At 35.6% G+C, this 25,725-nt stretch overlaps 1 protein-coding gene across 1 annotated transcript in view; it reads left to right on the top strand.

Annotated features, from left to right (window-relative positions):
- The window catches only part of LOC150110685 (influenza virus NS1A-binding protein homolog), a 281,744-nt gene that overhangs the window by 58,011 nt on the left and 198,008 nt on the right, over window positions 1-25,725 (top strand). Inside the window, exon 3 of the mRNA XM_090404830.1 lies at window positions 16,347-16,523. Coding sequence (XP_090260956.1) covers window positions 16,347-16,523 — 177 coding nt within the window. The remainder of the gene's footprint in view (window positions 1-16,346; window positions 16,524-25,725) is intronic.

Raw genomic sequence — 25,725 nt, 5'->3', positions numbered from 1 at the left:
AAAGAAAGGGACTATTACTGATAATCACAGAGGAGTTGTGTCCACTCTAAGTGGAGAGTCAAGTGGTAATAGTGATTTTAAGGCTGATGTGAGTTGGAACTTTAAGTGTTTAGTAGAGCATTGCTCTAGGCCAGGTGAAGAAGGTGATTCTGAGGTGTTCAGGCAGATGGGAATTGGTGAGTGACTGGCAGGTGATAATAGGTAACTAGCTATAAAAGCATTGATTTGAAGCAGGGGACATCAGATGTGAGTAAGGGGAATGAGTTGCTTAGGAATACCTATTTTACACAGTTCTCAGCTGCATATGGCAACTTGAGTGACACAGTTGTTGGATTTAATGTCTCATATATTGATAATAAAATTCACTTTAATGACATTAGTTGGTGAGTGTGATCACATGGTTTTGATGTGGAGGCGGCTAAACAGGTGCAGTCTTTACTGAAGGAAAGATATGTGTGTGGAACTAAGGAACAGTCAGCTATGACAAACTTAGGCTTGTAACTTTCCATGGCTTGAGCAGTGTTTTGTTGTGAAGGTATGGGAAAGGAAAGGAACTCAGTAGTGTCTAAACTTGGTTTGAAATCAGCTACTGGTGGTGTCACATTATATTCCTAGAATTAAAAAGAAAACTGAAGTGGATGGAGGAAAAAATGGATAAATCTTGAAATTATCTAGGAGCTAGAAAAGAAGAGGATACTATAGAGATGGCGTAAAGTGGGAGGAGTACTTCTCAGCTGCATACGGAATATAAGACAGGAATGAGGAAGGAGAAATTGCCATATGAAAGGAGACTGATTAAAGCAGGAAAGCACATCCTAGTGAATTCTAGTTATGTCATTATTTGAAGAAAGGGCAATTCATTTGCCCTTTCTTTAAATTCAATCTTTCATAGACTGAATTTTAATAGACTGACAAAGCACTCAGGTGACTTCCTGGGAAGATACAGTAGAAATATTAAATTGGTGGAGCTCTGCTTTAGAAGGTGGATGAGGTGAATGAACTGAGATTATTGGTGGATAGCGACTGAGACTTGAAGTTCAGTGGACACACTGTAAAAGTTGAAAAGGTTACTCTGAGGATATATGTCATATTACAAATGACACTGAAAAGTAGGGATAAAGAACTGCACATATATAAAAGAAAAAAAATCTATAGAGAGAGAGTCCATAGCTCAGTTGATATAGACAAAGCCCTTTGGTTGGAGACCTGGGTTCAATTCCTGTCAGTGATATGAGGAACCTGGAGGGTTTTTTCACCTGGAAACTAGGGTTTTTTGTTCCCCAGAACATTTGTCCCGTGTGTTCACAGGACAAATTGGCCCTCTGAAACACACTCACCTACAGACATGGGACACAATGGGAGGCATAGGACTTAACCATCTTATCCTCGAGTTACAGTTATGGATAATAGTTGTAAAAAACCTCGACACCATAAAAGGTAGAAGAGGAAGGATTAAGTAAATATATATATATATATATATATATTTATTAGATATATATATATATATTTATTAGATATATAGTCTGATGATTTTAAAATTATTTGTAATTTTGTAAAAAAATAAAATGCCATAAAATATAGATCCTATATTTTAAGTATTTTATTGTTCCTCTGTGCTATATTTATTCCACTAAACCTAATAATGCATTTGAACCAGCGCATAAGCCTAAATACAAGTGACTTCCCAAAAATTTTGAGATAGGTATGTAATGAATGATTGAGATTCAAACAGTGTGGTATTCATGTTTCAAGCAACGGGTAATCAAATTTAAATCTGTTTTATTGCAAAATCTTGGTTTAATTCCAAAGTACTCTGTGAGTAATTGATGTAGATCAACTATCTACAGAGTTGATATAGATATACCAGGACTACAGTCCTGGTATACTTGGATTTTAATCTTAGCAGTACGGCATTGTCTGTCTGAAATAACACAGTTGAAAGGAACAAGGTACTCAATAAACACTGTGCAAGGAGCGAAGTGGTGTTTATCCTTAGTGATGACAGAAAAGAAGGCACTTCTAAAATCCTCTGAAGCTAGCAAACCTATATATAGAACCTATGTTCTTTGCTCTGATACTCCTTTAAGGTAGGGGGGGGGGGTAATTCTTTTTTTGTTCCAGTTGCAATAAATCTATGATGTTTATTGATAATTTTCCAGATGGAGGCCTGGTTATATCCATAGCAGTTGTGATAGTTGTTTAATTCTTCCAACAGAAGGCGACAAAACAGGTGGAGTGGGTTCAGTGTTTAAGAGTTTGATAATGCCTCTCTTCTGTGATGGATGATGATACCAGGAATGATCAGTGGATCTGTCAGTAAAGGAAGGTCTTTGGTAAATAGAGATTGAATATTGTTTCTAGAAGTGTGGATTATTGAAGTGCACAATAAGGGAAGGTTGTTGTTAGTAATGTCCAGTAGTAAACAACCCTCTCATGCATGAATTTTTATATTCATTTATAAAAAATTATAATGGCATGATACAGTACCATTTATTCTTACAGTATTACCATGAATTCATTAATTTTGCTAAATTTGTATCCTGTATATGTTAAAAATGATGTCCTCATCTGAGGACATCATGCACTAATGCCAACAGACTACAGACATATTACTATGGAAATGACTTAAGACTAAGGAATTTATTTTCATCGAAAGACGTTACAAGTTTGACAAAACAGATTATAAACAAACACTTAGAACAATTAGAATTTTTTGGTTTCTTAGGTAAGTATTGTTTGAATTGTGAACGTCCCTTGAATAGAATCATCATCTCATCTACACTCTGAAATTCTTCTGGGCTGACAGCAGCATGGAATGTTTCATGAAACTTTTGCAGCACTGGTCTTATACATATTGCTTTGTCTTTATTGTTGGTAGGTATTGTGTCTGAATCAACAAAATGCAAAATATCGCCTTATGTCCTTCCCATCTTTTCACTGACATAGCATTAGCTATAACATCCATACACAGTCCATGTTCAGAAGACCAATACTGCCTTACATGTGGGTATTTTATGTATGTCATTACAAGTACAATTCTAGGGTAAATTTTGAGATCAGTCACAGTGAGTGTTAAATTATCTTTGTCTTTATGGCATGCATAATGCATACAGATTAGTTTGTTTCACAATTTCATCCATCAATTCATCTGTAAATAGCTGTGAAAAATAATCTACAGGGCTCTCTCTCCGTGAATATTTACTTGGTGTTTTCCTCTAAACTGTGGTTCAGTACCAGCAAAGGGATTATCTTTCTCACTAAACCACACTGGTTGTCTCTGCAGTGGCATATGACCAGCAACAGCTGTATTTTGCACATTAGCTGGACTTTGAACGTTGTGAGTCTGACTAACAGGGGATGGATACTGAACATTGTCTTCACTTGAACTCTCACTCTCTGTAGGATCATTTTGTGGCTGCTGGTATGTAGGATCATCATCAAAATCACTCAGCTCCAAACCATCTTCAGATTCTTCCAAATGTTTTTCAATCTCCTCTTCAGTAAGTCTCTTGTGGTAATAGGCCTTTTTTTTTTATGCCTGATGGACCTGGCTTTTGGTTATTATTATTATTATCACGGACAACTCCAAGGAGTCCCTGACTCATCAAGGGAGGCCCTAAACATCATGTCAAGAACAACTATTCAGTATCCACACAGTATCTATCATACTTTGCCTTGAACTCATTCACAGTCATGGCACCCACAACAGATTCTGGCAACTTATTCCATTCATTCACCACTCTCTAAGTAAAAAACCTAGTTCTAATACGCTTGCTAACCACACTCTTGCCCAGTTTCCATGAATGGCCCCTAGTCCTTCCACCACCACCACCAGTCCTGTTCTGAAAAATATCATCTGAATTAATCTTATAGAAACCTTTCAGTAATTTGAATGTCTCAATCATATCACCCCTTTCCACCTATTAACCAATTTCTGCAACCCACAAATCTTTAACCTGTTCTCACAAGGTTCATTCCATAGACCCGCTATCATCTTGGTCACTCACCTCTGGCTCCTCTCCACTTCCTCCCCATCAAGAAGAAACCCTGTCACCCAGATCTGGGCACAGTTGTCAAGATGGGGTCTTATCAAAGCTCAATGCAGAGAAACAATAACTTGCTTGTCTCTGCTCGTCAAAGTATTCTTCAGTAACCAAGTGATTTGATGAGCTGATTTAACCACTTTTGCAATGTGCCCCCTAAACTTCAACTCCCTATTCACCAATACTCCCAAATCCCTGGCCTCGTCAATCTCCTGGAGTACAGCTCCACCAATGTGGTATACTGCTGTTAATCTTTTCACCCCAAAATGCATAACCTTACACTTTGCCACATTAAATTGACATCCATTCTGCTTAGCCCAGTCCTCCAATCTATCCAAATAATCCTGCAAAATTTTGACATCATGTTGTTCATTCACTATTGCTCTACCCAACTTTGCATCATCAGCAAACAAATGAGCAGTTCCTCTCAGATCCTTTCCTATATCGTTAACGAACAAATTAAATAGTAGTGGTCCAAGAACAGAACCATGTGGCACACCACTAGTCACAGGTCATCTTTTCGACTCTACTCCTGAATAAACCACTCTCTGATATCTCTCCATCAACCACCCTTCTATCCATCTCACCAACCCTATATCCATCCCCATATGCTGCAGTTTACTGATTAGAATTCCATGTGCATTATCCTTATCCAGTTCAGCCGTCACTGTGTAATAAAACCTGAGCAAGTTAGTGAGGCATGATCTACCCTTCACAAAACCATGCTGTCCCCCATACAGTATCCCATTTTCATCTATCCATTCCTGTATTTTTCTCGACTACTTTCTCCAAGACCTTGACAATGACTCCTGAAATGCTGATCAGTCAGTAATTTGCAACAGCAGTCTTGGAACCTCCTTTATGCAGTGGAACTATTTTCCCCTCTTTCCACCCCCTCAAGACTAACCCAGACCCAAGATTCAAATTAAACAAAATGGTCAAGGGCACTGACAATTCTTTAGCCTCTTGACGTAAGACCGAGCTGGTATACCATCCAATCCCACAAATGTAATAACATTAAGGTTTTTTAATATACTATTCACCTCCATTTCATCACCTCAGTTCACGTATAAGCTAATGGTTCCTTCATTCCTGCAATATCACCACCTGGATGATACACTCTTGCAAAGTGCTCACTCAGTAATTCCACTATATCAATTGATTCAGTTACCTCCCTACCATCGGCATTCCTTAAAATCATTCTGCCATATACATTTTTTCTTTTACTTGCAGCATATCGAAAAAACTGTTTGGGATTCTCTTTAGCTTGCATGGCTAATTTCCTTTCATAATCTGCTTTTGCTTTTCTTACCACGCTTGTTACCTTTCTGGCCTGTGCTTTATACTGTTCATGGGTGTGCAGGTCACCTTTCTCCGTAAATTCCCTCCACAGTTGTTTCTTTTTTTGCAGCTCAAGCTTAATGGTGTTATTCATCCATTTAACTCCTACTTGATTTACTATCCGGACTCTAGGTGTACAGTCAGCCATTACCTCCTTCAAAAGTTCCTTTACCACTTCCCATGCACTATCAACCTCCAGCCCTTGCAGTTTTACATGCCATGGCGCCGAACCAAGCAATCTCCTAAGCTTGTCATACTTACCAGCCCGGTAATTCCACATGTATCCTTTTTTAATTGAAAATTCCACGCATTTAGCCACCTCCCAGGTCAAGACCTTATGATCACTCTCACCAATTGGTGGCAACGTGGTCATATTCATTGCAGTCAGATTCTGAGGTGCAATTACTAGGTCAAGCATTCTCGAACCCCTAGTATATTCCATTACATGCTATCTCAGGTAATTAACCCTTAATAACACAAAATCCAGTTCCTTCCTCACATGTGTCCTCTCCTCCTTCCAATCAATGTTACCATAGTTGAAATACCCCATAATAATTACCCTCCTTCTACTCATTGCATCTATTTGTCTATGCATACTATCTCCACCAGCTATTCCATCTCCTAGTCTATAGCAGCACCCAACTATATATTTTGTTCCACTAGTCTCAATCTCACACCAAATAGCCTCAAATGTGCTCTCTTCACTATCCTGCAGTTCAGCTTCAATTCTCCTTGGCTGCAGTACATCAGCTATCATCAATAACACTCCTCCCCCCCATTCTTTTCTCTCTGTCCCTCCTAAACACATTATACCCTTTACATTCTATCCCACTAGCTATATCATCTTCTGTCAGCCATGTCTCACTAATGCCAATAACCTGTGGCCAGGAAGAGCCAAACAAGGCCAAAAATTCTTCCTTCTTGTTCCTAATACTCCTGACATTAGTATACATGAAGTGCAGAAGCCTGTTAGTCCCCCCCCCATCATGATGCCTTATACTAATTATCCCATTCTGATTTGTTGTCCTTCGTACTAGCTCAGGCATATTATACACATTCTTACACTCAACTGCCTCACTGATGTCTGCACATCCACTTTCACACTTTCACTTCATTCAGCGACACTTTTTCCAGTCTCCGCACACCAAATTCATTCAGATGCAAACCATCCATCTTGTATAAGTCCTTTCGCCCATCAAACTCACTCCACACCACTCCTCCTGCATAACCTGCACATAAGGTCATTTGCAATTATGGCCTTCCTTCTCAACTCTTCTCTGTCATACCATGGCAACAGACTCACTATCTTAATTCTCTTACTCTTTTCTTTTGCTACTTCTAGTAATTCCTTCAGGTCCTCTCTCATAGCAAATTTATCACCTTTTAAATCATTTGTTTCTGCCACTACTATAATTTCTTTCACCCTCTGCTTTTGAGCTCTAATAGCCTCATTTACAGCCTTAATTTTCGCACCTGGTAAGTACGATTTTATCGAACTCTCATCTATTACACCTCTTACTAGTGGATCATCATGCACCACTCGCTCTTTCATTTTCCTTTCACTCCCAATCATGCTCTCATTTTTCTTATCACACATTCACTTCTTTCCGTTAGCTGATGCACTCAGTAAACAATTTTGTAATCGCTCCAGCTGCCACTTCACCCTATGTATCACTCCGTGCAACCATGCGATCTCCCTCATTGCAACTAACTCTTCATTTTTTTTTTTATCACTCAAACCATTCTCACGCTTTTTACTTTCACTCTCACCCTCAACACCACTCTCAATGCTATCTGGCACTACATCACAAATTTCTATCATATCACTATTTTCGATCACATTATGACTTTCATCTATTATATCAATCTCGCAACCTGAGACACACTTCAAATCCTCACATTCCTGACACTTTCAGCACACTTTCCCACCACTATCATTATCGAACCAAACTCTAGCCGCTTTCGGAAAAGCATACATCCTGCAGACATTACACTGAACAAACTCCCGATGATTTGGACGCCATCTGTAAAAGAGATGATAATGCCAATTAACATACTTACTATTCATTTATGTTTGCTAAAATAAATAAATTATAAAAATATTGTACAAGAACTTTCTAACCTCAAACTATTTGTTGCATAGATTACCTTACAAACATATTGTCCTCATGTGAGGACAGGTTGTTTCCAAGTTTGTTTTATGAATATTGTAATAAACATGAACAAATTAAATATTCATTTATTCAAATAAATATTCAAAAAATATTCAAATATTAAATATGGATGAACATGAAGGCATAACAATATAAAATCATACTAACCTTTCCAGAAGACTCATAAAATCACCAAATTCAAATCAACAAAACAGAAGTTTTCACTTCCTCTTTGATACCACCATGTGCTGCAGAGAGTTGGCATTCCTGTAACTCTGTTGAAACTCCTGCCATCTTGTGTGGTTTCTAAGAACACTTTGGTTTCCCCAGATGAGGACCACATGCATACAGTAGCACTAAATTATGAATGAATAATTATTATGATGGAAAATATATGTCCTCATATGAGGCCCTTATGCATGAGAGGGTTAATACTGGGATTACATGGAGTTTATTTTATCTAGAAACTGTAGTAATTCAGTCCCTGAATGCGACTGAACTGCAAAGATATCATCTGTGAAACTAAGCCACTATGAGATTGAAGAAAAATGGCACTGATTGATTTTTCACATATTCCATAAAATAGTCTGCCAAAGCTTGTTGAGATAGAACTGTCCATAACTGTTCTCTCAATTTGCTTATATAACTTATTATTGCAGATGAAATAGCTTGACGGTGAACTTAAACATTTAGTTCACCATCTTGCTAAAGATATTTAGCAAGATGGTATAGGAGAAAGTCAGTGCAGTTAACTATAGGATGTAATGGATAACCTTGTTTGTGCACATTGGGAAGATCATAGATATGTGCGGGATGAACATGATGAATCCACAATTTATCATTTGTGGCATATCTGGAGACTGTATTTGGTCTAATAATTTGTTACATTGGTTTAATTTCACTATTTTTGAGTTAGGTATACAGAATGATTGAGATTCAGACAGTGTTGTATTCATATGATTCAAGCAACATCATATTTGAAGTAGTTGCTTTGTATAGAATATAAGCAACTACTTCAAATCTTATTGCTTCATCAATAAATAAATTTCCAAAGGCTTTTTGCTAACCCACCATAATTTTTAAGTACAACATCCATAAAGGAGCTAAGGCAAAATCAGGTTCTTCTGATAAGACATTTAATTTGTCTTGTAAATGGTATATTTGTTAAATTTAAAACTGACTACTTAAGAGTAGAAATAACTCAATGTTGTTGCAACTTCTTTGCTCTAATAATTTAAATTTACTTGGTTGTGATGACTGAGATATGAGTAGTAAACAAATGTGTGATATCTCAATTTTGAATGTTAACTGATATTTTATTCTCTCCCTGATGATCCTTAACATAGAAAAAATATGTAGGAGCTAATGAATTCTATATATATATATATGCTAGCCTGGTTGGCCGAGTGGTTAGCATATCCACTCTCCAGCCAAGAGGCTGCAGATTCGAATCCCACCTAGTCATGGATGTTTGTGATTGTCTTTCACCTTCATACATTCATTTATACAAATGAATAAACATTCCCACAAGATGGACTGGGTCACTATGGGGGTAGTAGACCCAATCCTCCCACAATGGGAGAGGCCTTCACCCTACAGTGGGTAGAAAACTGGCTGAATATCATCATATTATATATATAGATATATATATATATTATTTTTTCACCATATGCTAACCATTGTTTATTTCATATATATATATATATATATATATATATACAGGGTGTTCGGGATAAATTTGACAGTTTCGTAAGGAAAAAGAAAATCTTCCTTGTATCTATTAAATTTAATGAATTGACAAAAAAACATTACAGGCAGAGTTAATTACAATACTATCAACAAGATTTACTCAAAATAACCACCATTAGCATCGATCACAGCTTCAATTCTGCTTCGGAACCTCGAACAAGCTGATGCTACAGTCTCCCTGGGAAGGGCCGCAAAAACTGTTTTAATTTTATCCATTAACTGGGCTTTTGTATTACTGGAAGTGCGATTGGTGTCTTTTTCAACTGTGCCCCATACAAAATAATCCATGGGGTTAAGGTCTGGGGAGTTTGGAGGCCAAACATTTGGACTGGTGAAGTCGTAGAAATTTTCAGACAACCATTTTTGACTTTTCCCAGAGGTGTGGCAAGGGGCCGAATCCTGCTGCCATACATACGGCCTACCATTGGCTACCCCTGTTATCCAGGGCTTGACTACAGTTAGCAACTCCACGAACAAAGCCCGAATTCCAATGCCAGGGTTCTTCAACACCTGTTCCTGCAGATTTGCGAGGAATTCTGCTGTACGAACGCAATCAGATCGTCTGCTAGGGATCTTTCTTCTTGCTACATCCTCGTAGTCACCATTGCAAGTCTCTAGTTCATGCCTGATTGTTTTTACTGTATTCAGGGAGCATTGGGCAGCAGTCGTAATATCCTTATTTTGATGGCGAGCACGAATCATCATGATACAAGTTATTCTCTTCCATGATTCAGGTGGGTTCCAGCTATCCATCCTTTCTGACATCTTGTATATGAATGAAGAAGGGTCCAAACTTTTAAATGAAGAGAAGTGTGTGTTAATACATGTAACTTACGGAAAAATATAATTAATTATAAATATGTCAAATTTATCCCGAACACCCTGTATATATATGTATGTATGTATGTATATATATATATATATGTATGTATGTATGTATATATATATATATGTATGTACACCCAATTCTTCATTTACATGGTAAATTGGTTCCAGATGTGAAAACCCGATGCAAACAATAAGTTATTTTCGAACGAAATATATGAAAATCGATTCTATATTATTTTCGACCATCTAATGAATGCAAGAAATTAACATGAACTGGGTTGTATATTGGCCAAAGGATTTTAATAATTGATACTAACTAAAAAACACCAAGTTTCACCAACTTAGCTGTCTGACTTTGTCAGGGTGCATAAAAGAGATACAAAATGACTTAAACTGTTTGTGAACGAATGAACCGAATACAATTGTATTTTTTTACAAATACAGAAGAATGTGTATATCAAACGCATGGAGCGTGTATGATATCAACTGTTGTTATGCAGGAAAGTTCTGTAATTGGCAGCAAAATTTAACTCTGGTGTGCTTAATGATCTTATGAGGGTCTTCCAAATATCAACTAGAATTAATCCTTGATTTTTGTTGAGGTTGCATTTTGAACGGATGACTGCTATAGTTTATTTTATGTTTTGGAAGCGGAAATACTCCTCTAAATAAGGCATGGAGCTTTTGTCCCATTCGATGGTATGGTTTGTCCTTGAGAAATGAAGGACTAACCCGGAGTTGTCTTCTCTGTTGTTGTTTACGTCTCCGACCTGTTCTCTTTTTCTTATTTCCAAACTTCTTGAGGTCTGACCAATGTAATTTAATCTACATGAACAGGGGATGTTGTAGACACCGCCGTATTTAAAGAAGGCATAACTGTCTTTTGGAGATCTTAAAAAATGGTGGATAATCTTTAAAAAAATGCAGCTGTATTTGGTTCATTCCTAATAACAGTTTAAGTTGTTTTGTATCTCTTTTATACACCCTGACGAAGCCAGATAGTTAAGTTGGCGAAACTTGTTGGTGTTTTTTACTTAGTATCAATTATTAAAATCCTTCGGCCAATATACAACCCACTTCATGCTAATTTCTTGCATATATGAAAATCATTGAATAAAACTCTAATTTTAATGAAGTATTTTTTTTATTTTAAATGCTTATTTAAAGTATATAGATATGTATCTTTCTTAAAGAAAATAGTGTCACTAATAAAACAAATTCGAAAAGGCTCAAATACACCATGAATATGGTTATTAGTTTAAATTTCATTTTCTGTCACTTTCTGACAGTAGCTGCATTCTTTTATATGAGACTGGAATAAAATCACTTCCATCATTTGAAACACTTTGGCCTTCCTGTTCATACTGCAATGGCGAAACATTTTCTTCAGTAAAAGGAACTAAATTAGCATTGATTTCCAATAATTCTGAATGTTGATTTTTTTACCATGAACTCTGTAATTAAATACAAAATTAATAACAGAAAAACTCGCTTAAAAAGATTATTTAATAGTATAATTTTCGCCTGTGTGTCACAGGCATCTTCAGTACATTTTAAGCTCAAATTAAACAATAACTGATAATTCCAAAAAGTGCTACCTGTAGCTAGTGTAAGATAAGAGTATAGAATAAGAGTAGCTAGTATAGAATTGTCAGTTATTGTTTAATTTGAGCTTAAAATGTACTGAAGATGCCTGTGACACACAGGCGAAAATTATACTATTAAATAATCTTTTTACGTGAGTTTTTCCTGTTATTAATTTTGTATTTATATGTCTGCTCACGATATTCCATTATTAAAACTCTATAATTAATTGTTGAGATCCTGTTTTGACTAGATCTTTGTATAATTCTTCATATCGCACCATCATGACTTCAGTTCATATTTAAATTGTTCAGCTCGTTAAGGTTTATTCTTAGATTTGGATCACGTCTAAGAAAATGACTTTGCAATTTACTTGCCATTTGAAGCTCTTCTTTAATTAATCCTACTGAGTGGAATCTCTTCATCATCACTTTTTTCTTTTTCATCGAGATTCTCAAGGACAGCTTCTATTATTTCGTCATCACTAATAGCCTTGTCAACCATCAATTCTTTAATATCTGCAGATGAGAAATCATCAAATCCTTCTCTGCCAACTGCATGTGCTAATCTGATGATAATGGGATGTTCGGTTGTATGCAAAGGTATGGGGTTTTTCTTTTTCACACATTCTGGCCAAGTAGCTTTCCAGCATGAATTTAAAGTTGATGGTTTCAATTCTGATAATGCCAACTTAGCAAGTTTGATGCAATCCAAAATAGAAAATTTCTTCCGCTCATCAATAACTGTCAGTAAATTATCCTTATCTAATTTATCCAAAATGTATTGGAATGTTCTTATGTAGTAAATTTTGAAAGTAGCGATCACAGGTCTAGTGGTTGTATTAAGGATGTTGTATTAGGTGACAGAAAACAAAATTCCACATTCAGGTGTTCTAAAACAGGATGGCCAGGAGCATTGTCTATAATCAATAAAACTTTTAAAGTCCAGATTTTTTTCTGTCAAATAGCATTTAACTTCTGGAAGAAAACAGTGATAGAACCATTCATTAAAAATTTCTTTTGTAATCCAACCTTTTTTGTTTATCTTCCAGTGCACTGGTAACGTGTTAAAATCGATCCCGTGGTCTTAGGGATCAATTAATGAGTAATGGTTTTAATATCATATCATGTTGAGGGTACGTGGCAGGAATTTGATGACGATGGTTTTAATATACGATCTCCTGAAGCATTGCTGCAAAATAATAGTCACACGATCCTTAGCTGCTTTAAAGCCACCAACATATGTTCTACTTGGCATTCTCTATATGTTCTACTTGGCATTTTTTTTCTAAAAAAAGGCTGGTCTCATCTGCGTTCCAAACTTGATCATGAGTGTAGCACCATTTTCAATAATTTTAGACATTTTTGAAAGAAATTCCCTAGCTGCTTGCAGAAAAATCACAATTGATATTTGATGTTAAAGATACCAAGTAATTTTAAACCTGGTTTTACTCCATTTCCCAAGTAAGCAAACAGACTAAAAGTCAAGTTTGCGCCTGCAATTGATGCAAGTCTAACTGATCCCACAGGTAGTGCAGGACCAGGGCAACTCGTGGCAAAGGTGGAACAAGCTCCGATCACTAATCTTAATATTTACCCTTAATGCCAAAACACATCTCCAAGAAGGGGATGTATGATGTTTTGTATTAAAGGCAAGGGGCCACTACCCAGACCGGTTTCGACCTTTATTGAGGTGTCGTCAGTGGGAGCTAGGCTAGAATTAGAAATACCAAGATTTAGTAATACAGAGCTTGTAAGTATTTTGCCAAAACAAGTTACCATAAGGTGTTTTAACCTTATTAAATAAAAATCTCTGGAGGAGATATAAATGTAGAAAGTATTTTTACCTTGGGTATAAATATGTTAAAGATACCAAGTAATTTTAAACCTGGTTTTACTCCATTAGTTAGACTTGCATCAATTGCAGGCGCAAACTTGACTTTTAGTCTGTTTGCTTACTTGGGAAATGGAGTAAAACCAGGTTTAAAATTACTTGGTATCTTTAACATATTTATACCCAAGGTAAAAATACTTTCTACATTTATATCTCCTCCAGAGATTTTTATTTAATAAGGTTAAAACACCTTATGGTAACTTGTTTTGGCGAAATACTTACAAGCTCTGTATTACTAAATCTTGGTATTTCTAATTCTAGCCTAGCTCCCACTGACGAGACCTCAATAAAGGTCGAAACCGGTCTGGGTAGTGGCCCCTTGCCTTTAATACAAAACATCATACATCCCCTTCTTGGAGATGTGTTTTGGCATTAAGGGTAAATATTAAGATTAGTGATCGGAGCTTGTTCTACCTTTGCCACGAGTTGCCCTGGTCCTGCACTACCTGTGGGATCAGTTAGACTTGCATCAATTGCAGGCGCAAACTTGACTTTTAGTCTGTTTGCTTACTTGGGAAATGGAGTAAAACCAGGTTTAAAATTACTTGGTATCTTTAACATATTTATACCCAAGGTAAAAATACTTTCTACAGATATTTGATGTTGTTGGCTTCTTTTCCTGAATCTGTTTGTACAACTGTAATGCTTTCTCTTTGACATTTCTGTCTAGAGGTATTCCTTTTTGTGAGCAATTTTCTATCCATATCACTGAGGCCTTTTCCATCTTCACTTTTATAATGTCTCTTGTATATGATGATGACTTGACCCTAATTTTGTTCCATAAAGAACAGATTTTCTAATGGCCTTCTCATTTTTCTTAAATGTTCTCACGGTAGCTTCATTTAGTCCAAAATATTTCCCTAAGGATGTTGAACCTTCTCGAGCTGCTAAACAATGTAAAATTTGGCTCTTAATTTCTAAAGAAATAGCTTTGCTTCTTCTGTCTAACTGAATTATCTGACATCATGATTAATGGGGTAATGTTACAAAAATATCTGAAAATAATCAATAATTAATTTTACTAATTTGATATTACACGTACAAAACTCCAAAATTTAATATATACCTGTATAACTCTATTTGCACGAACAAAACTTTCATGAACAAAACATAAGATGTGTTAACATTTCAAATTGAACAAGAAACGATTGTTTAGTAACCAGCTTAACTCCTTCCAAGCAGCTTTATATAGGTGGTCCTCCCACAATGGACCAACTTAACTTCGAGAAATCAGTATAGTACCCTTCTGCTTTCAGGAACCAACAGCAAATGAATATAATGGATCATCTGTCGGCTTAACTTTGAGGAATCGTAATTACACAAATTGATTTTTTTGTTGTCACCACAATTGTCTGCATTCTATAGCATACAGTAATCCCTGATGTTTAAAACATTGAGGGGGTTCCTCAAAATTCAAGTTAAAGTACACATGTACCTTTCTAGGAAATGATATTATAATGGAAATACTCTTTTTAACAGAACGGAATTCAAACAGAAATTTTTAAAATAAGCGGTATTTGAACCATGTAAAATCAAAATATGCCGTGTAAAAATAGAATTCCTTCTGTTTTCTAAACCGCGTTATTTCAAAATCACGTAAAAAAAGTCCTTGTAAAAAGAGGATTAGCTGTATATTATTATTATTGTTTTCCCCAATATGCTAACCATTGTTTATTTCATAATTTCTACATATGCCCTTAAAATATCAAGTACAGATAAAAAAAAAAAAAAAAAAAGTGATATTGATACTATATCATCTGGAATTTTGTGTAAATCTGGGCATGGATATCTGGTTAGTAAGGAAATATTAAAGGAAGTCCAGAGGCTGGTGACAAGACAATCTCAGGTATGCAGAATATGCCTGCAAATCTTGTCAGTTAAGAAAAGGGTGATGTTGATTGAAAGATAAGTCTTTCTGTCACTGTCTGTTATAATAGGCAGTGACAGAAAGAGCTTTTATTCCTGGAAGTCATAATAAGAGTCACGTGAGTAAGGAAGTGGAAGTAGATTTTTTGCACAGAGAGTAGTGAATGAGTGGAATTTGTTTTCAGAGTGAATGGTGTGATGTACCAATGCTAAATGTGTTCAAGGCATGTATGTTATTTATACTTTGCCTTGAACATTTTTAGCATCAGTGCTAGTCAGCATATATGCTTACGATCCCACAGTCTTGTGACTATGTGGATACCTAAAAACAATATTAACTTTTGTTTGCTTAAATATAAATTTAAACCAGCAAAGGTTGGTCGATTGGTAGAGCCTCTGCTACTAATGGCTCACGCAAAAAGTTAAGCAAGTTTGAGTGCAGTTAGTAGTTGGAAGGGTCAATCGTTCAATGCTGTTGGCACACTCTCCTTCGATGAGTCTTTGGACTCCCTGGATGCATCACATAATAATAATAAATAAATATAACTGAAAAAATAATAAATAAAATTTCTTGTAAAGTATTGACTTAATTTTTCCAGTCCAGCAGAAATCTTGCTTCAGATGTCTGCTTTGTTAGGGTAAGTACCACAGTCATTCTTTCTAGTTGGAGAAGAGATGATAGTGATTATCAGTTATTGATATAAAATCATAACACCTGGAGTTGCTATTATGTGTTTTCCTACTTTCTGTAATGCTATGAATATCTGAAATTAAATTGAATTGAATTGATATGATGTAATTTAACAGTCTTTCAAATTCTTTATGAATTTTAATCATTGATATTCTTTTTAAGCATAAAATTAAAAATTTTATTCTCTTTATTACTTAGCCTTACTCCATGCTGAATGGCACAGTTGCTGAAATGAAGGGAAGAGAAAGGATTGCATCAGATTCTGACACTGTGCCACAAGGACTGGTGTTTGAAGATACTGAACATCTGGATAAAACTTTGGATAGTTTAAACAAGTTACGTAAAAATAAACAGTTCTGTGATGTTGTGCTTCAGGTTGGTATTACTTTTATCTATTTTGGTTAAAAGTAATGGGAGGTGAGAGGTTGAAAAAGTGTTTGTCAGTCTTTTATGGCCAAGGGAAAGCTGTATGTTTGAATATTTGTGTCTATAAGTAGTACATAACCTTTGTTGCCAAGTGTGATGCCACCATATTGCAGATGTGAAGTGCATTTCCAGTTTTTTTTCAATGCTTTAATCACACCTGCTATACAATGGTAAACTGACATGATACTACATGATGCATAAATATCATGGTTAAATAACCAGGATAAGTATTCTTTAGGAGTTAATTGCAAAGGTGAAAATACATGAGGATTCAGGGTATGCAAGATACATGTGTGTTTTAAAGCAGTTTTTGTCTGTGGGAATGGAATGTCCATGAAAAAATGAAAAAGATGTGAATGAGATTGTGATGATTTCTATGCATACAAATCATTTCAAGGTTGGCATGAATGCACAATGAGAGATCTGAGCAGTGTTATTCACTTCCTGCACAAGTCTGAATGTGCAGGAAGAATGCGTACAAAGAGGACTGGACTATTTGTGACTTTTTATTTGTTTCCTATTTTCTGCAGTCATTACTCTTCCAAAAACATACCATTTAATTATGACATGATTTAATTGTGAATGAGACCTGTTCATATGCTAGACTGATTTATTTTTATTATTACCATGAAATCAAGACTCATTGCAAGAGGTCTACATTGTCATACTAAAAGATCATTCAACCATAACTTAAACTCATTTACCATTTTTGCAGTCATCGCTCTCAGGCAGTGCATTCTCCACTCCATCAAAAGAACTTGCATTTCATTTACTTGCTCACACCTTCCTTATACAGCTTCCAGGAATAGCCTCATCTCCTTTCATTCTATAAAAATCTCTTCCATATTAGTCAGGTAATAATCCCTTACCACCAACTTATGTCTTCCTCCTCCTCCTCCTGTTCACAGGGTTCCGCAAATAGCATTCCCTCAATCTGTCTTCATACCTCACATTCCAGAGACCAGAAACACTTTATTTGTCTGTGGATCCTTTCCAGTATATCTTCAATATCATCTGGTTTCAAATTTGCACACAGTAATTCATATATAACTTGATCAAGGCCTTATACAATGGAATTATAACCTCCCTAAATCTCAAGTTTCTTCTCATTATTGGCATAATTCTTTCTGATGTCTTCACAGTTTTAGCAATGTTACATCTAAATTTCAAGTTCTTGTCCAATGCCATTCCAAGATCTCTCATCTCGTCCATTCCTTCAAATTTCTCCACTAGTTGCATGACTATCAAATTTGAATAACTTAAGGAAATTACAACGTACAATAGAATATACATTAAATTAAACTTTAATATATTTCTTTAATATATTGGAATATATTAAAGTTTAATTTAATGTATATTCTATTGCACATTGTAATTTCCTTAAGTTATTTAGTAAGCATGTACAACCAACGTCTAAGCCTTTCTACGAGAATTACTATCAAATTTGAAATCATACACTTCGCAATATTTAATTGTTAGTGTCATTTATTTGCCTACTCATGTCTGTCATATCCTCCTTTATGTCCGCAATGTATCTTCTTATAATTCTCCTTAACTTTGTGTCATCTACAAATAGCTGTATATCTTCAAATAAACTCGTCCCAGTATCATTAGCCTACAGGTTAAATAATACTGGCCACAAATGAAACCCTTGTGGCATCATTAATGACTTTTCTCTTTCAGAATACTGTTTCCTCATAACAGCTTTCTGAATTCAACTTCTGATTTTTTTTCTAATAATGTGGCACAAAAATTCTTAAGTTGGCTTGAAATGTATTTCTTACTCTTATAAGTAAAGGATACATTTCCTGAGATACACAGATAAAATCTGAAGCTAAACTCTCAGTCACCTCTCACAATAACAAACACTATATAATAAACTTGCTTATTGTGAAAAATTACTTTCAACTCCTTGGTCAAACAATTGCATCACTGTTATTCTAAAGGAAGTCTGCTGTAGCACACCTTTGCTGTAACAAGCTATTCCCCTTAAGATTAATACATACTATTTGGATTACAAGAACATAGGTTTTAATACACATATATACAAAAAACATCTACTAGTTTCGTTAGCTATAACTGACTAGCTTTGTCAAGATGAGAAGGTAAAAAACTACTAGTAAATGCAAAAAACAACGGAATGCAGTAACAGTTAACAACAGTTAGACAAAATTGGAAGGCTCGTGTGACATGATACGCATGAATCATGAAGAGTCAGTTATTTTTACAAAGTCATATTACATAATTTTTGGCGTAATGTAGCTCCGCTAAACTTAATGAGTTAATCAGATTTTTTCCCATATCTTTTAATATAACCCCTTGGTTTCGATTAAGGTTATAACCTGTTCGTAGGACTACTACAGCTTCTTTTTGTATATATGAATATTAAAACATATGGTCTTGTAATCCAAATAGTATGTGTTAATCTTAAAAAAAGACCAAATATTACTTTCGTCATAAACTATTCCTCTGGCAAAATTTGTTATAGTTACAGTTGACTATAATATTATTTATACAGCTGACTTACTAGATCAGACTTGTAGAAACCTTGTAGAAAGGTTTACTACTACAACAAACATGTATACTACAACAAACTTGCAGAAAGTTTGTTGTAGTATAGTGTTTCTTTTCATAATAGCATTGTACCAAAAGGAACTTTGATCATTGGTAATGTATTATAGTGAGAGAGTTTGTTATAATGGTTTTTGATATAGTGTGAGTAGACATAACTTGGTGGTTTTCTTCCAAATTACTTGCATGCATTCATTATGATCATGATATTTTTTATGCTCTGCATATTACACTGGTTCATAATGAGAAGAATCGTACCCTGAAGAGTGTGTGTTGGGAAGGGGGGGGGGGATAATTTAAATACACCAGAAAAGACAAATAAATAAGAATGATATTCTTTTCATATATTTATTAATCTTTTTCTAGTGTTTTAAATTATTCCTCCACATTATTCATCCTTTACTGGTGTTTTAAGCCATTTCTCCATGTATTCTTGACCTTTATATTTTAATCTTTTATACTTTATCATTTTTGACTTATTCTTTTATAGAGGTTCTCTTCTTAAGTCTTTAAGATATTTTATTGACATACTATCTCAGTTAAATTATCAGCTTTATGAAGATAGAAGTATTAAATTTCCACTCTGAATATAATTTCAAGGCATGTGCTTTTAAAAATATAAGTTCAAGATGCCAAGAAATTATATTCTTGGTTTAATCCTTTATCCAAGTGTAAGCAAACAAAATTTGCACATACAGTAATTTCACGACTGGGTTGGTTGTATATAGAGGCTAATGACTTCATGTCAGTTGCCTCAGTATCCCATAATTCAACTCCCCCTTCTGATGCGTGTGATGCTATGCATTATGAGTAGGGCCAGTTTTGACCTATATTTATTGAGGTCTCATCAGTGGAAACTAGACCCAGGAGTGATACCAAAGTTGAAGTAATGCTGAAATCATATATTTCCCATATACAAGTAGTGAAAAGGTGTATCACATTATTATTAAATTACTCTGGATCGGAGATAGACATTGAAAGTTTTTTTCACTTGGATAAACTATAAGTTCGAGATTGGTTTAATTCTTTATCCAGGCATAAGCACACAAAGTATCTTCACAGTTTCATGTGTGAAGTTGTAATTCATCAGCTCAAGACACAATCAAGGCATAAAATAAGAAGCTCAATGCCCATTACCCTAAACTTCCATTCAAAAATTGATGCAACACTAAATGACATTTGCAGGCTTGCTGAACAATGCAATTTTGACCCCAAGAAAATCATTAGATATCACTGTTTTGGGCCAATGATCACATGGAGAGACCGAACAAACTTCCCATGCTTAATAAAATGACCTGCAATACCCCAACAAGCCAATCGGCATTCATATTGACTATAGATAGCAAGTCAGAAGGCACCAGCCCTTCACGTGTACGGGACCAACCAGATCTGAACTATGCACAGCATGAAAAAGGTAACAATTAAGAAAAGAACTGGAACCGAAATGTTGAAGTGGAGAAGAAACATGGATAATCAATTACAAAGAAGGAATATGATGAGAAAATCGAAATCTGTAAACAACCGGAGTGAAAACCTGGCCACAAACACTGCATAGGAAACGTGTGAGATCCATGTGGTCAAAAATAAACTTCACAGAACCTTTTCAGATCCATTTTGCAAATATACATGGCCTCATTTTTAACCTTAATGCTGTTCACTTCTACCTTCAGTCTACAAAACCTCACCTACTCTTCCTGACAGAAACTCGAATATCAACCTCCTCAAACACTACCCATCTCTGCTTTCCTAACTACAACTCTAACTACTTTTACCTCAAAGGTGGGGTCTGCACATATATTTGACCTCTGATATACCATACCAGAGAGTATCTAACCTGGAATCTACCAATTTTGACCTCATTTGGCTAAAAATCACCCTGCCCCATTTTACCAAATTCATATGCTGTCTCTACTGCTCTCCTAATGCCGACAACTACCCCTTGAACTCTTCAATCATCCTTAAGCGTTGATTTTCTCCAATCCAACTCTCCAAACAGTGAATTCATTTCCTCGAGCCATCAATGTCCAGAACACTAGCTGACTGCCCACTTCCAGCTGCACAGATCAAGAAAGTAGAGGCCCAGACTTTTGCACTCGCAAATGATCTCTCACAAATTGTCTGCATTCTTACCAGATAATCCCAACTACTCACCAAACACTTTGGGCCTCTTCTTCACCAGTGAAGAAGAGTAGTTGGAGTGAGTAGTCAGGCAGCTCAGACCACAATATTGTGTAGACCTCCATGGAGCAACACATGCAGAGACACTCCCATCCGCACATTGTATGGCATTACTAGAAAGACAAGTGGGATGATCATCGTAACTTCTACTCCTCATTTCCTTGGTCAGATTTCTGTTTTTAGTCAAACCAAACCTATCTGCAGAAAGAATCACCAACATAATTCATTTTTGAAATTATGGATTCTACAACCATGTTAAAGTAACTCTTTTAATAACAAAAAAAAAAAAAAAAGTTATTTTAACACAGTTGTAGAATCCATAATTTCAAAAATGAATGCTGATCACCGTGTAACACTAAAAGAAAGGATCACCAACATAATACTTATTATGGAAATATTTATTTCCTGCTCCACCCTAAATTCTCATCCACTATTTAAGCCTTGATTCTCCCACAGGCAGGAACCAAGGCTGTACAAAAGAAGAGTCAGGCATATCACAACTGATTTGCTTCCAAAATTCCATCTTCCTATACAGCCTACACCAAAACCTGGAGTAGCCACAAGAAGATTATCACCACATCGAAATCTGATTTTGAGAGAGAGCTAAAAGCGGGAAACTACTCCTGCCCAGATGGCAGCCATACCTTCTGGTCTCTAGCCAGAGCTATCGGTCATAACTTCTGCCCAACATTGCTCCCACCACTATTACACCGAGATGGTACTATTGAATCATCACCCACAGGAAAGCCAACATCCTGGCTTCCTACTTCTTCTACAACTCTTGCATAGCTGATCACGGTAAATGTCCCCCAACCATTCCAAACACCTGACACTCAATGCTGCATTTGATCTTTCCCTAGAAAGAGATCAGAAATAATTTACTTAAACTGGATATCCAAAAATCTCCTAGCCATGATGGCATCCCTCCAATTGTTTTAAAGGTCTCTTCCCCAGAGCTGACTACCACTTTATGCCACCTATTTACACTTTCTTATTCCACTGGTGACTATTGTGCAGTCCGGAAACTAGCCCATATAAGACCTATTCTCAGAAGGTGACAAATCCTTACATTCAAACTACCATCCAATTTTTTTCTAAAGTAATGGAAAGAACCATCAATGAACAACTCACACTGCCTTGAAGACTTCTAATAAATGACCAACAGTATGGATTCTGTCACTGTCGAATCAACAGGGGTTCTACTAACCTACGTTGCCCATCTCTGGACATACACCTTAGGTTTGGTGAATCTCAAGTGGTTGCTCTTGATATCTCCAAGTTTGATTTTAGCCGAGTTTGGCACAAAGGCTTATTAAGTAAACTCCCATCATTCAGTCTTCCCCCTGACTTCTGCAGTTGGGTAGCCAGCTTTCTGGCTGAACACTCACTTCAAGTGATGATGGATGGCTCTGTACAATCTTCTATCTGTACAACTAATGTTGGGGTTCCACAGTGTTGGATCGTACTTCCTTGTTTTTGATCCGCCATCTTGTTTTAACTCTGTTCTTAAACAAGTAATAAGTAGCTGGTTGATTACTAATTTAAATATAGAGAAATTTATATTTTTAGACTGTGCCACAGAAAGGAACTATAAGTAGATCTTGATATACACACAGTTTGATGTCTGGTATATAAATTTTTATGTGAACTTTCTCATTTGCTGTAGATTTTGAATCAGAGAGAGTGGTAATTCTTACGGGTCTCCTTAAATGGGTAACAGTCTTCCATAATTTATCTTTTATTAGGAAATAATGCTTACTGATGGTTGAAGCATTACAACCTGTGTCAAATAGAATGTTACATTCATGACCTTGGACGTTTCCTGTAATCCTCATCATTGATTCTCTTAATCTAGGGAAATTTTGAAATTTATTATAAGCTCTGTGAGTTACATGTCCGAAACTAGAATTCCATTTGCTGTCAGTGTAGTTTCTTATTTAAGTAGCAATTCCTAGCAATGTGTCCAATCTTGTTGCAACTAAAACACTTAGGAGGATCTCTACCATCAGCGAGAATTTTTCTCCTTGTCTGAGGTTGAGAACCAATGGGTATTTGCTGTCTAACATTCTCTAGGGCTTCCACCACTCTATCCAATTTAGTCAAAATGGGTTTATTTTGCCTCTCAACTTCCAGTTTGATTGCTTCGCCAACATAATCTGCTATGGGATTGAAGTTTTCTTGAAATTCTATAATTATTTCTGTCAATTTTTTCATCACTTCATCTAAATTATTTTTCATTGGCTGTTGCAACTTCTCTACCTCCTGGTGAACAAAGGTTTGTACTTCCATTAATAACTTCTTGTTGGTCTGCTCATTACTCTCAGACTTGCAGTTATAATTTATGGAATTCTCTTTAATAATTTTCTTTTCATCTTCTTTCCTTCTATTCTCTTTTGAGGATTTATTTAAACCTAGGGAATAATCAATTCTTTCTACGATGTTTACAAGGCCTATATTGGAAGAGGGACAAAGGTCTCCAATCATCTGTTCCTTTTCCTTGACAGCTACAAGGCATTCCTCTAGTGTGGTTATCTTCTTCTTATAGGCTGTTTCCCTCAGCTCTTGCCTAACACCTTGTCTAAACTGTTGATAAACTGCCCAATCCAAATGAGGTTTGTCTTCATTGGATACATTCAAACTATTAGAGAGAGTTAGTAAACGATTGTAGAAATCAGCAATACTTTCTTTATCCTTCTGTGTAATCCTCTGTAGCTTCCATAAATTTGGTCCAAAACTTCTCCATTTACAAAATTGAGATAGTAAAACTTCTTTAAATTTTTTGTAATCAAATGTTTCTCTAAGTATAGGAGATGAGAAAAAATATCTTTTAGCTTTACCAATTAGCTTGTTTCTGAGTAAAATCAACAACTGAAAGCCCTTCCAACCTGCTGTTTCTCTGAGCTTCTCAAAAAAGTAAAAAATGATAACACATCAGAGTCTTCTCCTGAAAATTGAGGAAAGACCTGTTGGGGATTCACACCTCTGAAAAATTCACTGTCTTCCATCTCTGAATTAGATGAAACTGCCATTTTAATTTTATCAGCTTACAAACTTAATCTTAAAAAAAATTCAGAATTCTAAAACAATTTCTTTCTTTGCCTGACTCTACTTTACAACCTGTCCACTTTGATTCACTTAAATTACTTTAAAAGTTTCCGGGATCACTTTTTCTAAATACTATCACAAAATTAATACTCAATATCTTAACTTATGTTAGTGGAATCAAATCCTGCCAACTGCGCCATTTTGTTGGATCGTACTTCCTTGTTTTTCATCTGCCATTTTGTTTTAACTCTGTTCTTAAACAAGTAATAAGTAGCTGGTTTATTACTAATTTAAATATAGAGAAATTTATATTTTTAGACTGTGCCACTCTATATCTAGATTAGTCTAATGAAAATGTAGTGAAACCAACCATCAACTAATTTTATATCAATATTATTTCTTACATAGACCGAGTTTATCTCTTATATTTGAAGCTCCCGCTAGGTCCGATAATTTCATGAAGGTGCAGTAAAAGAGATTCAGGCAAACACAATCTTAAAAATTCAAAACAAAACATTTAATTCTGGGTTATATATTATGCATATAAACTCAATTCTGAGAACAAGATAATATAAATGTCTTATCTTAATTGGTCACAACATCTTACAGATTCAGTCTATGGGCATTCTGCTATTAGACTTATAGCTTTCACAATGTTAAAATAACTTTTAATAGAGTTCAATATCACAAAATCTCTTAGTAACAAATTTTACTATTATCACAGTAATAGTAAAATATGCCACTATTAATGTATTGAGACTTAGTAAAGTCTCAATACATTAATGGTGGCAACAACTGCTTCATGGGTATACACCTGCATACTTCATAATCCAGCTGATTTCAGCAAAAAAAACGTTATAGTTAATGTGGGGAATAACAGGAGGAATTACACATATATCTCTGCACTGAAGTAACATCAAATTTGACAGTTCTTACCGGATAAATCCTTTGCTCATCAATTTCACTAAGGGCACACTTTATAACTATATTTACTTAGCACACTATGGCAACACTAGAATAAATCTTCTCAACGATAACTGAGCTATTAATGGTCGCACTTCACGTGTATAGCCGTACTTGGATAAAGGAAAATGCTCATTCCTTCTTTAACACTATTCGACCAATTCAGCTCTCTGTTAAAGTTCCATATAATTAATGGAACACGTAGTAATTCTTTAACTTCTAGAATTATTCTCAGTTGCCTATTACTTTCCCGGTCCTTAAATAGTCCAATTACAGCACTAAAGTTCTAGACACAGCAATCCTTTGCATTCACTTTGCTGCCTCTCAGTGTTCTCCTTGTCTGTCTGTGCTATCCTCAATGCGTGTCCCAGAATGGTCGGTCCTGAAAAAGAGA

The sequence above is a fragment of the Typopeltis vanoorti genome, chromosome 1, assembly GCF_054136105.1.
Source record: "Typopeltis vanoorti isolate ZY-2024b chromosome 1, IOZ_Tvanoo_1.0, whole genome shotgun sequence".
NCBI classification, from domain to species: Eukaryota; Metazoa; Arthropoda; class Arachnida; order Uropygi; family Thelyphonidae; genus Typopeltis; species Typopeltis vanoorti.
Note: the sequence above shows the minus strand (reverse complement) of the source record. Positions and strands in the feature narration are given on the sequence as shown.